Source organism: Littorina saxatilis, linkage group LG7, assembly GCF_037325665.1.
Source record: "Littorina saxatilis isolate snail1 linkage group LG7, US_GU_Lsax_2.0, whole genome shotgun sequence".
NCBI lineage: Eukaryota > Metazoa > Mollusca > Gastropoda > Littorinimorpha > Littorinidae > Littorina > Littorina saxatilis.
In genome coordinates, this window is record NC_090251.1 from 23213303 (window position 1) to 23225247 (window position 11945).

The following is an 11945-nucleotide window of genomic DNA, read 5'->3' on the forward strand; positions in this document are numbered from 1 at the left end:
GTTGGAGAAGACACGTTCGGTTCCATGACCTAAACTAGCCAAGATGGTGGGAAATGTGTAGCTTAGATAACGTTTGCCGAGTTCATTGAAGCCTCTGCGTCAACCTAAGCAAAATAAAAGTTTTCTAAGTTAGTGAAAGGGAAGTAGACGCCAAGCATTTAATCATGGAAGGCGCAGGAACGTCTTATTCCAACGCGTTTCGATTTGTAGCCCCATTACAGGAGCACCTTTTGCAAGGCAGTATTTTAGACGCGCATTGTGAAGTCCTGTTGCATCGACTTCGTGGCTTATGTGACAATGCTGATACCACACCAGAGACGTTCAGTGACTACGAGGCAGTTTACCAGCTAAGTAAGGGTCAATGAATTATAAGCATTAAGTAGAAGTGCAATGATAATGACTTTGGCACAATCGTAAACTTTCAAAAGGCACTACATCATGTAGGATGAGGCAATGATTTTTTTAAAAGTAAAAAAAAAAAAATTTTACTATTGAAAACACATCTTTGGTATGTCCAAATGACTAATCAATTGAAATAATAAATAGAAATAAAAGAGTTAATTTTTTTAAAAAAAATTAAAAAAAAGAAAAAAAAAGTCTTTTTCAATTTTTGTTCAAAACGCGTCACTCCGAGGGCGTAACAAAACTAAAGGCACCAATGGTATTGTAGCTACACAACAATGTGTAGTATAATATGCACACTGGAATAAATAACTCCAAAATTGAATTTGAGGATGCTTTTGAAAAAAAACACATTGTTTTTTATTTGAACAAAACAAAATTTAATGTCAAAAATTCGAATATTTACACAAAAAAAATAATGTCTTTTTTCTCCCTCCAATTAATGTGCTGTAGAGTCTTCAGCAAGATCTTGAAAATCAAAAGAAACATTTTCAGTACACTTTTTCAAACAAAAACAACAACAAAATCACAAATATATTTACTGGAGAAGACCTCAGAAAAGGGAGAGAACAACAGGGGGAAAAATGAAGAGTTACATGTCTTGGGCGATTGGTTTGTTTTCAGTTATCTACAAAGACAGAAAAGAAGCAAAACCAAATATGCTGTTTTAATTATGCAACAATGTGTGCTTTCATATGAAGTTTGTACTGAATGACACTCCACGATCAAATGACCCTTTATTAAAACCAAAAAAAATCAGATTTGCACGTTCCTCGAAGATGGCGGAAGGTCAAGGTCAAGGCCCAAGCCGTCTTTTCAGACAAACAATTATGTCAGATGGAAACTATCTAATTACCAAAATTATCAATTTTGGACACGTTCTGGAAATATTTATGCACTCCCATTCATCTGTATCGATCAAATTAATGCTAAGGCACCTAAAAAATGCAACCACTAGCTGGTTAAAGGTGGTTAGTTGAAAATATCCATGTTTTACCTGGGTTAATCGCTCTTGTAAAAAATTACACAGCTTAATCCGGAAACAGGCTTTTTTATCACATGCACCAATGTATCCTCGAATTTTACTGGGCCTTTTTTCGGTTCGTAAACCAATCAAATTGCTGCTTTCTTTCCACAAAAAATGCCACCGTGGCAACTCGTGACAAGGACGCCACCTGGGATAACTCTAACCGGAAATAGGTTAGACAACTCTAGCCCTTGGCGCATGCTACATCATGCATGCATACCCCCGAGCGAAGGACAGATCGGCTCTCTGAGTATCTCTCTCTCCGTCACTCTGACACAGAACCACATATATATATACACACACATACTCAGATGCAGACGCACACATACACACAGAAACACGGACACGTCTCTTACCCTGTACCAGAGAGAGATAGGGGGGGGGGGGGGGGGGGGGGGAGAGCTAAGACTAAGAGAGAGGGAGACCTTTGATCTATCACAGACAGTCACAGAAAAAAAGAGAAAAGAAAGAAAGGGAGTAGGCATGATGTCAGGCACCATTTAATGATTTATGTCAATTTCAAAGCATCTTGATGTGGTCTATTTGCGCAAAGCATTGGTCGTAGACTCAGACTCTTGGCTGCTCTACCCAGGTATAGCGACTTCGGGTAGTGTTGGATGAAAAATTGAAGAGTCAGTCAACACCCATGTTGTTAAAGTTAATATGTTCCCAGATTTTTTGTGAACTTCCATCCCCAACTGTAGCCAGAGTTTGGCAACAAACAATCCTTTATTATGCCTTGTCGATTACTTTTTGTTGTCGTTGTAGTTGTAACCCTAACAGTAGTTACACTTGTTTTGTGAGTTTTTTCTACAAAGGCTTGTCATAATTATGTGTCCCCTTGTTGTCATTGTTGGCAAATCAAGTTTCTTTTTCATTTTTGGAGGGGTCAAAGAAAAGTTCTAGGGTGGGGAGGAAAAAAACAGGGTTGGTTGGGGAACGGGAAACTGTGATATATTTTTTTTTTAAACCTTAGACAGTGCTTACCAGTAATTGACTCTTAATGTATTGTATATATATATCTTGTTGATTATTTCAGAAAACAACTTGGCCACACCAGCAAGCCAGTACATATTGCTTCGGGTCCGACAAGCTTTAGATCACCCTGAGGCACCTCAGTAAGTACAGCAGTCCCTCTCATGAATGGACACCCTTGGGCCATAGCAAAACTGTCCATACATTGCAGGTGGCCGGTCACGGGAGAGGTGACCACACCACCCCCTCCCCCATACACTCACACAGACACACAAACAACAGGATTGAGTCTATGCTAACCACTTCTTGTGGCTACTAAACAATAACAACAAACTCCTAATATTTCTTTAAACGTTCTGTAAAAAATGATTTGTATGAATGGTTTTGAAAAGAAGAGATCAAATAAATCCTCAAGGCAGTGAACACACTCACCGTGCACTGACGTATAAGAAAGCAGCCACACAAACACAGCACAGAGGCACGTGTGCAGATGCTTTGCGAGAATAAGTTTGAAACCCAGTTTGAATAAAAAGCAGCAGATAGAGCTGCATGTCATAATCATGAAATTTATTTTCTTCTTGTCTGGCTTTATTGACTGCATGCCGATCATGTGGCAGTGACTTTTCACTCTTCAGTAAGAAATACACTGTACACAACACCGCTCTCACTCTCCCTCACTGCCTACCCTAAGCCGTGACAACTGATGCTTGGAAATTGTGTGGAAGAGTACACCTCTTTATTTCTCTCCAATGCTCTTCCTGCTGACAGTGACACCAGACACCCCACTGAGTTTAGCCCCCCCCCCCCCCCTCTCTCTCTCTCTCCCTTCCCCCAGCCATCTACTGTTTGGGGCTGTGGCCAGAGAGGTGTCAGCTAATTGAGGCCAGCTCAGTGACTGTGTCTAACTTTTGACAAAGCAAGACAACTGAAGGGTTCACAGATTAGGTAACCGACTCACTGGTCAAGGCTGCGTGGAAACAAGAGTATCTTGTCAATGAAAGAGGTTACACACAGACACGGGATGCTGAGAACTGTGGCCGATTTTTCACTCTCTTTCGCTCAGGACCTTCATCGACTGTGACTTCTGTTGTTTAGTCCAACAGACAAGAATAAAGAGCATAGTGCATTTTCATGTTGGCATCTTCGCATGTACTCCACTCCTGACCAAAACTACCCCCCTCCTGATGGGTACACGTGCACTCAAATTGTCAGTGACTGTCAACACGCCTTTGCGGCTGTGACCTTTGTACCACGAGCTGGACTGCTCTGTTATCGATTTTGTTGTGGTGAAAATTTGACGACGGTCTGTCCGTACATTGCAGGTATGACCTTCTGTTGGGACCGAAAATTAGTGTCCGCGTCCACGTTTTGCAGGTGGCCGTTTAAGGGGGGGCAAATATAGAAGGAAAACACTCCATGCCGAGCAAATGTGTCCGTACATGTCAGGTGGCCGCTAACGCCGGGGCCGTACATTGCAGGTACTGCTGTATCGCTGATCACTGACAAAGGAGGGCAGGGATGTAGCTCAGTCGGTAGCGCGCTGGATTTGTATCCAGTTGGCCGCTGTCAGCGTGAGTTCGTCCCCACGTTCGGCGAGAGATTTATTTCTTAGAGTCAACTTTGTGTGCAGACTCTCCTCGGTGTCCGAACACCCCCGTGTGTACACGCAAGCACAAGACCAAGTGCGCACGAAAAAGACCCTGTAATCCATGTCAGAGTTCGGTGGGTTATAGAAACACGAAAATACCCAGCATGCTTCCTCCGAAAACGGCGTATGGCTGCCTAAATGGCGGGATAAAAAAACGGTCATACACGTAAAATTCCACTCGTGCAAAAAACACGAGTGTACATGGGAGTTTCAGCCCACGAACGCAGCAGAAGAAGAAGACTGACAAAGGATAGATCAGCCCAACAACATTCCTGTCTCATAAGATTTCAGTAATGTTCTGTCCAGGGCTGCATGTAATATGAGGCCCCTCTGATGAAGAGTCTGCTCCATTGGGCTCCTAGTTAAAGATGCTTTTTATTGTCTTTTGGCCTATTGTCTTAACCTTCGTGGGCCACCCAGAGCCTCACAATAGTGTCTGTATCTCTGAAAGTGAAACTATATGGAGTCCCGCAGTGGGGCACTGCGGTTATGAAATTAAAGGCCCCTCCTGTTTTTGGAACCGCAGGAGCTTTCTAGTTTGCTGTTAGGTAGATTTTTGGTTCCTCTTTCCTGTCATGCTCTCTTTTTCTTCATGAATTCTTTTCTTTTTTCTGCCTTCTTGCTCATTCACCTGTATTTTTTCCAAAAATCTCTTCTCTTGCCGCTTGTCTCGCGATTCATGTATAGTTTAATCTGTTAGTGTTCTGATGTAAGTCCAGCAGTAGATAGGTTAAGCCTATTTTAACATACTGGAAACTGGTAATCTTCCAGTAGGTATTAATTTAGTTTTACTAAAGCCTGCTGGGACACAAGTAATGGGTTAGTGCATTTGTAAACAGGAATTGCTTGACAAGTGGCCCCCTTCATCCCCCCCTTCCTCGTCCTGATATGGCTCTGCGTAGTCGGCTGGACGTTAAGCAACAAATAAACAAACAAACAAACTATATGGAGTTTTGTATTAAAACTTCGTGTAATCCCCAAACACCTTTAGGACCCCTGCCATCGACCATTTTCTGAAGTGAAGGATTATCTTTGTAAACAAAGAAATAAACAATGATGTAATTTGAACTGGGCAGTTCAGATGATGTGGTTTGTGGGCAACCCATATGGAATTAAAGAAAGATTTGACGATGTTTATCCTTATTTGGATGGCGTGGGTCATGTACAACTACAACCCATACTTTTTATGTTGAATCCTTCTTTTAAAGTATAACCGGCACGGTTGGCCTAGTGGTAAGGCGTCCGCCCTGTGATCGGGAGGTCATGGGTTCGAACCCCGGCCGGGTCATACCTAAGACTTTGAAATTGGAAATCTAGTGGCTGCTCCGCCTGGCGTCTGGCATTATGGGGGTTAGTGCTAGGACTGGTTGGTCCGGTGTCAGAATAATGTGACTGGGTGAGACATGAAGCCTGTGCTGCGACTTCTGTCTTGTGTGTGGCGCACGTTAAATGTCAAAGCAGCACCGCCCTGATATGGCCCTTCGTGGTCGGCTGGGCGTTAAGCAAACAAAAAACCAAAAATTCTTTTAAAGTATGGGTCGTACACGATCCACATCATCCAGACTGTGTAGTCCAAAGCGTGATCCGGTGAAGGTTGAGAAATGTATGACAGAGCTGCAGAGAGGGAATGCTCACAGCTGGTCTCGAGGCTGTCCTCCAATGACAGTAACACTGTACTAAAACACTGTTCATGGAAAACACTTAGCTGAATAAACAAGAAAGTCGGCGTAAAATGATACGCACACACAAAATTAAAACACCTAACATTGCAACAATGGTGCATGAACCCATAATTTTAATAATAATAGAACATTTGTTAGCGCTTCTCCAGAGTTTGAAGCACTTTACAATGTCTCGGGAGTGTGGGGTGGGACAAATATATATATACAAATAAGTATAATTTGCAGTAATTGAGGCTTTAAAAACGTAGGACAAAAATAGACATCAATACATACAAATATACATGAAAAGTACTGAGAGAAAAAAATCAATTTGTGTTTGAAGCAATTTGTGCATTTTAGGACTGTTGAGATTGCAAGGAAAGGTCTTTCCTTTTCAGTTTTCTCACTGACGAGAGTTCCTTTTCCCCACATTATGATGAAGTTAGCACAGAAAAACTCAGATTTTTCTTTCTTACCATAGTGATGGGTAGATCCTGTCATGAGTGACTTGTGCACCGATCATCTTATGAAATGATACAGAAAGCCACAAACCTTTTCAGAGAGGTATTTACATCATTGCAATACAGTGGAACCCCCCCTTTTAAGACCCAAACACATCTGAGAAAATCAGGTCTTTGAAAGGAGGTAGGCAGAGGTTATGAAGAGAAAGTCAGAGAAAACAAGATCTTCTTTTTCTCCTTTGCTCCTTCCTGACATCCAATGGGGGGGGGGGGGGGGTGTCTTAAAAGGGGAGTTCCTGGGCGGGGATGTAGCTCAGTCGGTAGCGCGCTGGATTTGTATCCAGTTGGCCGCTGTCAGCGTGAGTTCGTCCCCACGTTCGGCGAGAGATTTATTTCTCAGAGTCAACTTTGTGTGCAGACTCTCCTCGGTGTCCGAACACCCCCGTGTGTACACGCAAGCACAAGACCAAGTGCGCACGAAAAAGACCCTGTAATCCATGTCAGAGTTCGGTGGGTTATAGAAACACGAAAATACCCAGCATGCTTCCTCCGAAAACGGTGTATGGCTGCCCAAATGGCGGGGTAAAAAACGGTCATACACGTAAAATTCCACTCGTGCAAAAAACACGAGTGTACGTGGGAGTTTCAGCCCACGAACGCAGAAAAAGAAGAAGAAGAAAAGAAAGGAGGTAGGCAGAGGTTATGAAGAGAAAGTCAGAGAAAACAAGATCTTCTTTTTCTCCTTCGCTCCTTCCAGACATCCAATTGGGGGGTGGGGGGGGGGGGGGGGGGGGGTATTAAAAGGGGAGTTCCTCATTATGTCATTTTCTCATAAAAATACCAAGTAATAAATAAGTAGTCTGTGTCGTTTTGACATTCTATTTAATTTCACAATGTTGTGCTTGCAGTCACATCCGCTATCTGGGTCAGGCCGAGGTGGGAGACAAGAGTCGACACACATTGGTGCGCGCCTGCTTTGACGTGGCATGTTCCAGCAACGTTCGGGACTTTCTCAATGAACTGGGATTCAAGTAAGGGATAGTTTTATATTTTCTTCGTTATCAAACATGCTGTTTGTTTCTTGCAGTTTTACTTTTAAGCAGTTCCTTCTTTTCACGATTGAAGTACATTGTATGTGGACAGATTGATTAGTCAAGTACATGTGTTTGTGTGTGTGTGTTGTGTGTGTGTGTGTGAAGAGTTCTTCTTCTTGTTCATGGTCTGTAATTCCAATGTACACTCGTTTTTGCATGCGTGAGATTTTACGTGTATGACTGTATTTTGTTTTTTCCTCGTCGTCTAGCCTACCATACTTCATTTTCAGGGGATGCATGCTTGGTATTGTCGTGTTTCTATGTCCCACTGGACATTTTTGAAGACATATTGCAGTAGTACATTTATGGGGCATTATACTACAACACTTACTGTAACTGTGACAATATAATGATGTTGCTGTTTTTGGCTCACGTAAGTGTAGCCTATGCGATGCTAACTTTTGTTTGTCTGTGCGTGCGTGCGTGCGTGCGTGCGTATGTATGTATGTATGTATGTCTGTGGTAGAAACTTTAACATTTGAAGACGTCACATTATGGCGTAAGAGGGTAAGACGTCACGCGAAGGAATTACTGAAAGTCTCGGTCATTGTTATTTTGAGCGGGCCGAGACTAGTTGGCAGTCGTGTCCCTGAAAGTAGGCTTGCAGACAAACAGATCTAGATCTAGTGTCTCGCTTTCTTGCACAGTGTCACCTATGCTTACTGTGTGTGTGTGTATGTGTGACGGAGTGATTGAGTTTGTGTTACTGTTTGTCGATTTCTTACGTGAGCCTTGAAGGCTTCGCCTCTTGTTATTTTGGTGTTGGTACGTGTGTGTGTGAGAGTGTGTGAAGAAAGCATCATTCACATTTCTGGATTGTGGCAAACATGGCATTACTACAACAGTAACAATAAGTGTGAGTACATTTCTTTTTTTACGTTTTTTAATTGCGTTTTATTTTTGACTCACATGCGAAGCAAAAGTGAGTCTATGTACTCACCCGAGTCGTCCGTCCGTCCGTCCGGAAAACTTTAACGTTGGATATTTCTTGGACACTATTCAGTCTATCAGTACCAAATTTGGCAAGATGGTGTATGATGACAAGGCCCCAAAAAACATACATAGCATCTTGACCTTGCTTCAGGGTCAAGGTCGCAGGGGCCATAAATGTTGCCTAAAAAACAGCTATTTTTCACATTTTTCCCATTTTCTCTAAAGTTTTTGAGATTGAATACCTCACCTATATATGATATATAGGGCAAAGTAAGCCCCATCTTTTGATACCAGTTTGGTTTACCTTGCTTCAAGGTCAAGGTCACAGGAGCTCTTCAAAGTTGGATTGTATACATATTTTGAAGTGACCTTGACCCTGAACTATGGAAGATAACTGTTTCAAACTTAAAAATTATGTGGGGCACATGTTATGCTTTCATCATGAGACACATTTGGTCACATATGATCAAGGTCAAGGTCACTTTGACCCTTATGAAATGTGACCAAAATAAGGTAGTGAACCACTAAAAGTGACCATATCTCATGGTAGAAAGAGCCAATAAGCACCATTGTACTTCCTATGTCTTGAATTAACAGCTTTGTGTTGCATGACCTTGGATGACCTTGACCTTGGGTCAAGGTCACATGTATTTTGGTAGGAAAAATGTGTAAAGCATGTGAGTCGTATGGGCTTTGCCCTTCTTGTTTAGGTATATGTTGGTCAAGATGACATCCTTCACTTCTCTGTATCATGGCAGATGTGGCATCATTACAGCAGTAAGCGTACTTTGATACCCCTTCTGAGAGAGGAAACAGCAGAAAGGAAATCCTTTGTTCTTTGCTCTGCACACTTGACTGCACTTCAGTTTAACTTTTAAATCACGTATGGTCTTTTTCAGGCTGGATCATGAGTATGTTGCAAGAGGCTACTTTTTCCACAAAGGGCGCATGAAAGTCATGGTGTCCAAGATTTACAGGGTAAGAGAATGTGTAGCCGGAGAAAAGTTTAAATTCAGTGCTGTGTTAGAATGTCTGCATACTTTGTGTGAAATAAAACATATTGATGTTGCATGTAATGCGCTGTAATCATATTGTCAATGTTGTCTTAGTCTGTAATGGCAGCTCAGCTAGCTTTTAAAATATGTGTAAGGCTTATATATGCAACAATGAATATGTGTGTGTGAGGTTAGTTGGTTGTAAACAGAGACTGGAATTGCATTTTGTTTTAGTCTGAATGCTGAAAGAGTGTTTGTACTTTGGCCACAGTCCCAGAGTTCTTAGGTCACAGACCTATCACACAAGCAGTAAACTTTCACATGGATTGATTCCCCAGGAACCTTCCACTCTGATGTTAGTGAACTAACTGACTTATAGGGCCTATGTTGGGACAGGTATTGGTAATACGCTGAGGATATGGTGTGATATTTTGACTCGAAAAAGCCCGCTGTGGCTGTCTTCTTCGACAGGACAGCATTAGGTTTGTCTCGCCAAAGTATCGAGATACGATCATGATAATTAGACTACGCCCCCGCCCCAGTTAGGGAACTGCAGGTATAATGTGTCAGCAACCAGGTAGAATAGTCAGTAAATATAAGCATTGAAGTTTTGAATGTTGTGTTGTGTGTGTGTGTACAGATGCAGCAACCAGGCAGGCTGAACTGTTGGATGTTGTGTGTGTGTGTGTGTGTGTGTGTGTGTGTGTGTGTGTGTGTTTGTGTGTACAATGTATACAGATGCAGCAGCCGGGCAGGCTGGTCAGTACATATAAGTTTATAACCATTGAATGTTGTGTTGTGTGTACAGATGCAGCAGCCGAGAAATCTGGTCAGTACACATAAGTGTCATGTAAACACCTGTCTCCAGTTAGACTGTAGGGCGCCACTGATATGATACTTTTTGTCGAACGTTGTTGAGGAACATGTATACGTTCTCAATGCCTTTTCTCAGACACTCTGATTCATTACAATGTTTGGCCCATGTCTCTCCTAACATATGTGTGTGTGTGTGTGTGTGTGTGTACAGATGCAGCAGCCGGGCAAGACGGACCAGAACACCCTGGAGCCCATCACACAGTCCCACATGGTGGAGCTCAGCGTGGTGGCTCCCATGGGCCAGGACTCCATCGGCGAGGAGATGAAGAACTTTGCTGAACAGCTCAAACCGTATCCTTTCTCAATGGGTGTCATTTTTTGTGGTGCATGTGTAATGTTTGACTGAAACGCTGTTGTAAGTACCCTCTGATGAGGAGATCCATCCTCCAGCAGAATCAGTTTGGATACAGTAGAATCGCCTTGTAAAGATGATCCCCCCACCCCACCATCAGAATAAATGTGGTATTTGAAAGGGAGGTAATCAGGATGGGGATACATTTGTGAAGTTTATGAACAAAAAGCCTGAGAAAGCAAGGTCTCAACATGGAGAAATCTTCAAAACGAGGGGGGTGGGGGTGCACAGTTTTGTGTACACCATGTTATAGTGCCTTAAATCAAAAACAAGAAAGGAACGTTCGCAGTCTGTCCGTTGCGGATTTTGATCGCACCATGTTTTGTTTCATTTTCCTTGATGTGTAACCACAGCTTGGTCGTCCTTGAGAAGTTTGACCACAAGCGTCTGCCCTGAATCCACTTCATCAAACCAGGGATGAAGGCACTGAAACAGGAAATTCCTTTGTGCATTGCATCTGCAAAGATATTTGCGCTGAAGCAGGCACATGACTTCTAAATATTGTGAACTAGATGAATACCCGCTTCGCCGGGTACGGCTTCGCCGGGAAGAAGTCGAGCCGAATACCTGGCTGCGCCGGGTGTACGACGGCTTTACCGGCGCACCGCACGAAGGAAGGGAGATAAACGTGCAAAACACTGGAGAAGAGTAGTGACCTTCTAAAAATAGTATAATGGGAATACGGATTGAGCGTTGTCGAGAGTGACCTTCTAAAAATAGAAACGGGAATATGGATTGACGCCACATGAAGGAAGGGAGGTAAACGCTGAAAACATTGGAGAAGATAAGGAAGAGTTACTGGAAATGGATCCAGAGAAAAACCAAAATTGGTTCAGCGCTGCGCGCTGAGAGCACGTGTTGAAAATTCTCATCGACCAAATTGTGTCCGGGGTCTCTCTGAATACGCCCACCAAATTTGAAGCAGATCCATCGAGAACTTTGGCCGTGCATCGCGCACAGACACTAGTCGTAAATATATATAGATTGCATAGATCTGTAAAGATATTTGCACTGAAGCAGAGACACATGACTTCTACGTGAAATAGTACCCATGCACTTGCTTGAGATTCACAGATTGAAGTAATGCTGCTTGCAGAACAGGCTTGTTCATAATTATATTCATCATGAATCAAGAGGTTTAATACCTCGTCAGGCTGACAGTTCACTTCAGATGTTGCATTTCTCGCAGATAGATTATGCTGCGACTGTTCTCTGTAAAAGTGATGGATGTTCAATGTTTGACAAATTCTGTTTGAAAAGAGACTGTGTGTGTGCGTAGGTGAGAGAGAGAGACTGTTTGTGAGAGAGGGAGAGGTAAAAAAGAGTGGGAGAGTATCTACAGATAATTATGTGTACATGCTCCCTGAAGTTGTTTGGTGAATGTTGCAAGTATACATCATGGTAAAAGCATTGAATGCTGTTTGGGCACTGAAAATGCATGCTTGCATTGTGCTGCCTTTTCACCTGGGACTCTAAGCAAAATTGATGATTTGTAAATAAATGTGGTGTTCTACAAATGTG

General features: G+C 42.6%; 1 protein-coding gene across 3 annotated transcripts; it reads left to right on the top strand.

Annotated features, from left to right (window-relative positions):
- Nucleotides 1-4: 4 nt before the first annotated feature.
- LOC138970963 (mediator of RNA polymerase II transcription subunit 18-like) lies at nt 5-11945 on the top strand. Of its 3 annotated transcripts, XR_011457124.1 has the most exons (7): nt 16-351; nt 2469-2547; nt 7083-7205; nt 9101-9179; nt 10224-10363; nt 10778-10931; nt 11408-11945. XR_011457124.1 is itself a non-coding variant. In XM_070343549.1 (6 exons), the coding sequence occupies exons 1-6, from the start codon at nt 165-167 to the stop codon at nt 10818-10820; spliced, it is 651 nt and encodes a 216-aa protein (XP_070199650.1). In that variant the 5' UTR covers nt 16-164; the 3' UTR covers nt 10821-11945. The 3 variants fall into 3 exon arrangements, 2 of the variants coding, with proteins under 2 accessions (XP_070199651.1, XP_070199650.1); XM_070343549.1 differs by having other exon boundaries at nt 10778-11945; XM_070343550.1 differs by lacking the exons at nt 10224-10363; nt 10778-10931; nt 11408-11945 and adding an exon at nt 9935-10202 and having other exon boundaries at nt 5-351.

Coding starts and splice junctions, on each gene's coding strand:
- LOC138970963 (XM_070343549.1), top strand. CDS start 165: ATGGAAGGCGCAGGAACGTCTTATTCCAACGCGTTTCGATTTGTAGCC. Junction 2,548..7,082: donor GATCACCCTGAGGCACCTCA/GTAAGTACAGCA, acceptor TTGTGCTTGCAG/TCACATCCGCTATCTGGGTC. Junction 9,180..10,223: donor TGGTGTCCAAGATTTACAGG/GTAAGAGAATGT, acceptor GTGTGTGTACAG/ATGCAGCAGCCGGGCAAGAC.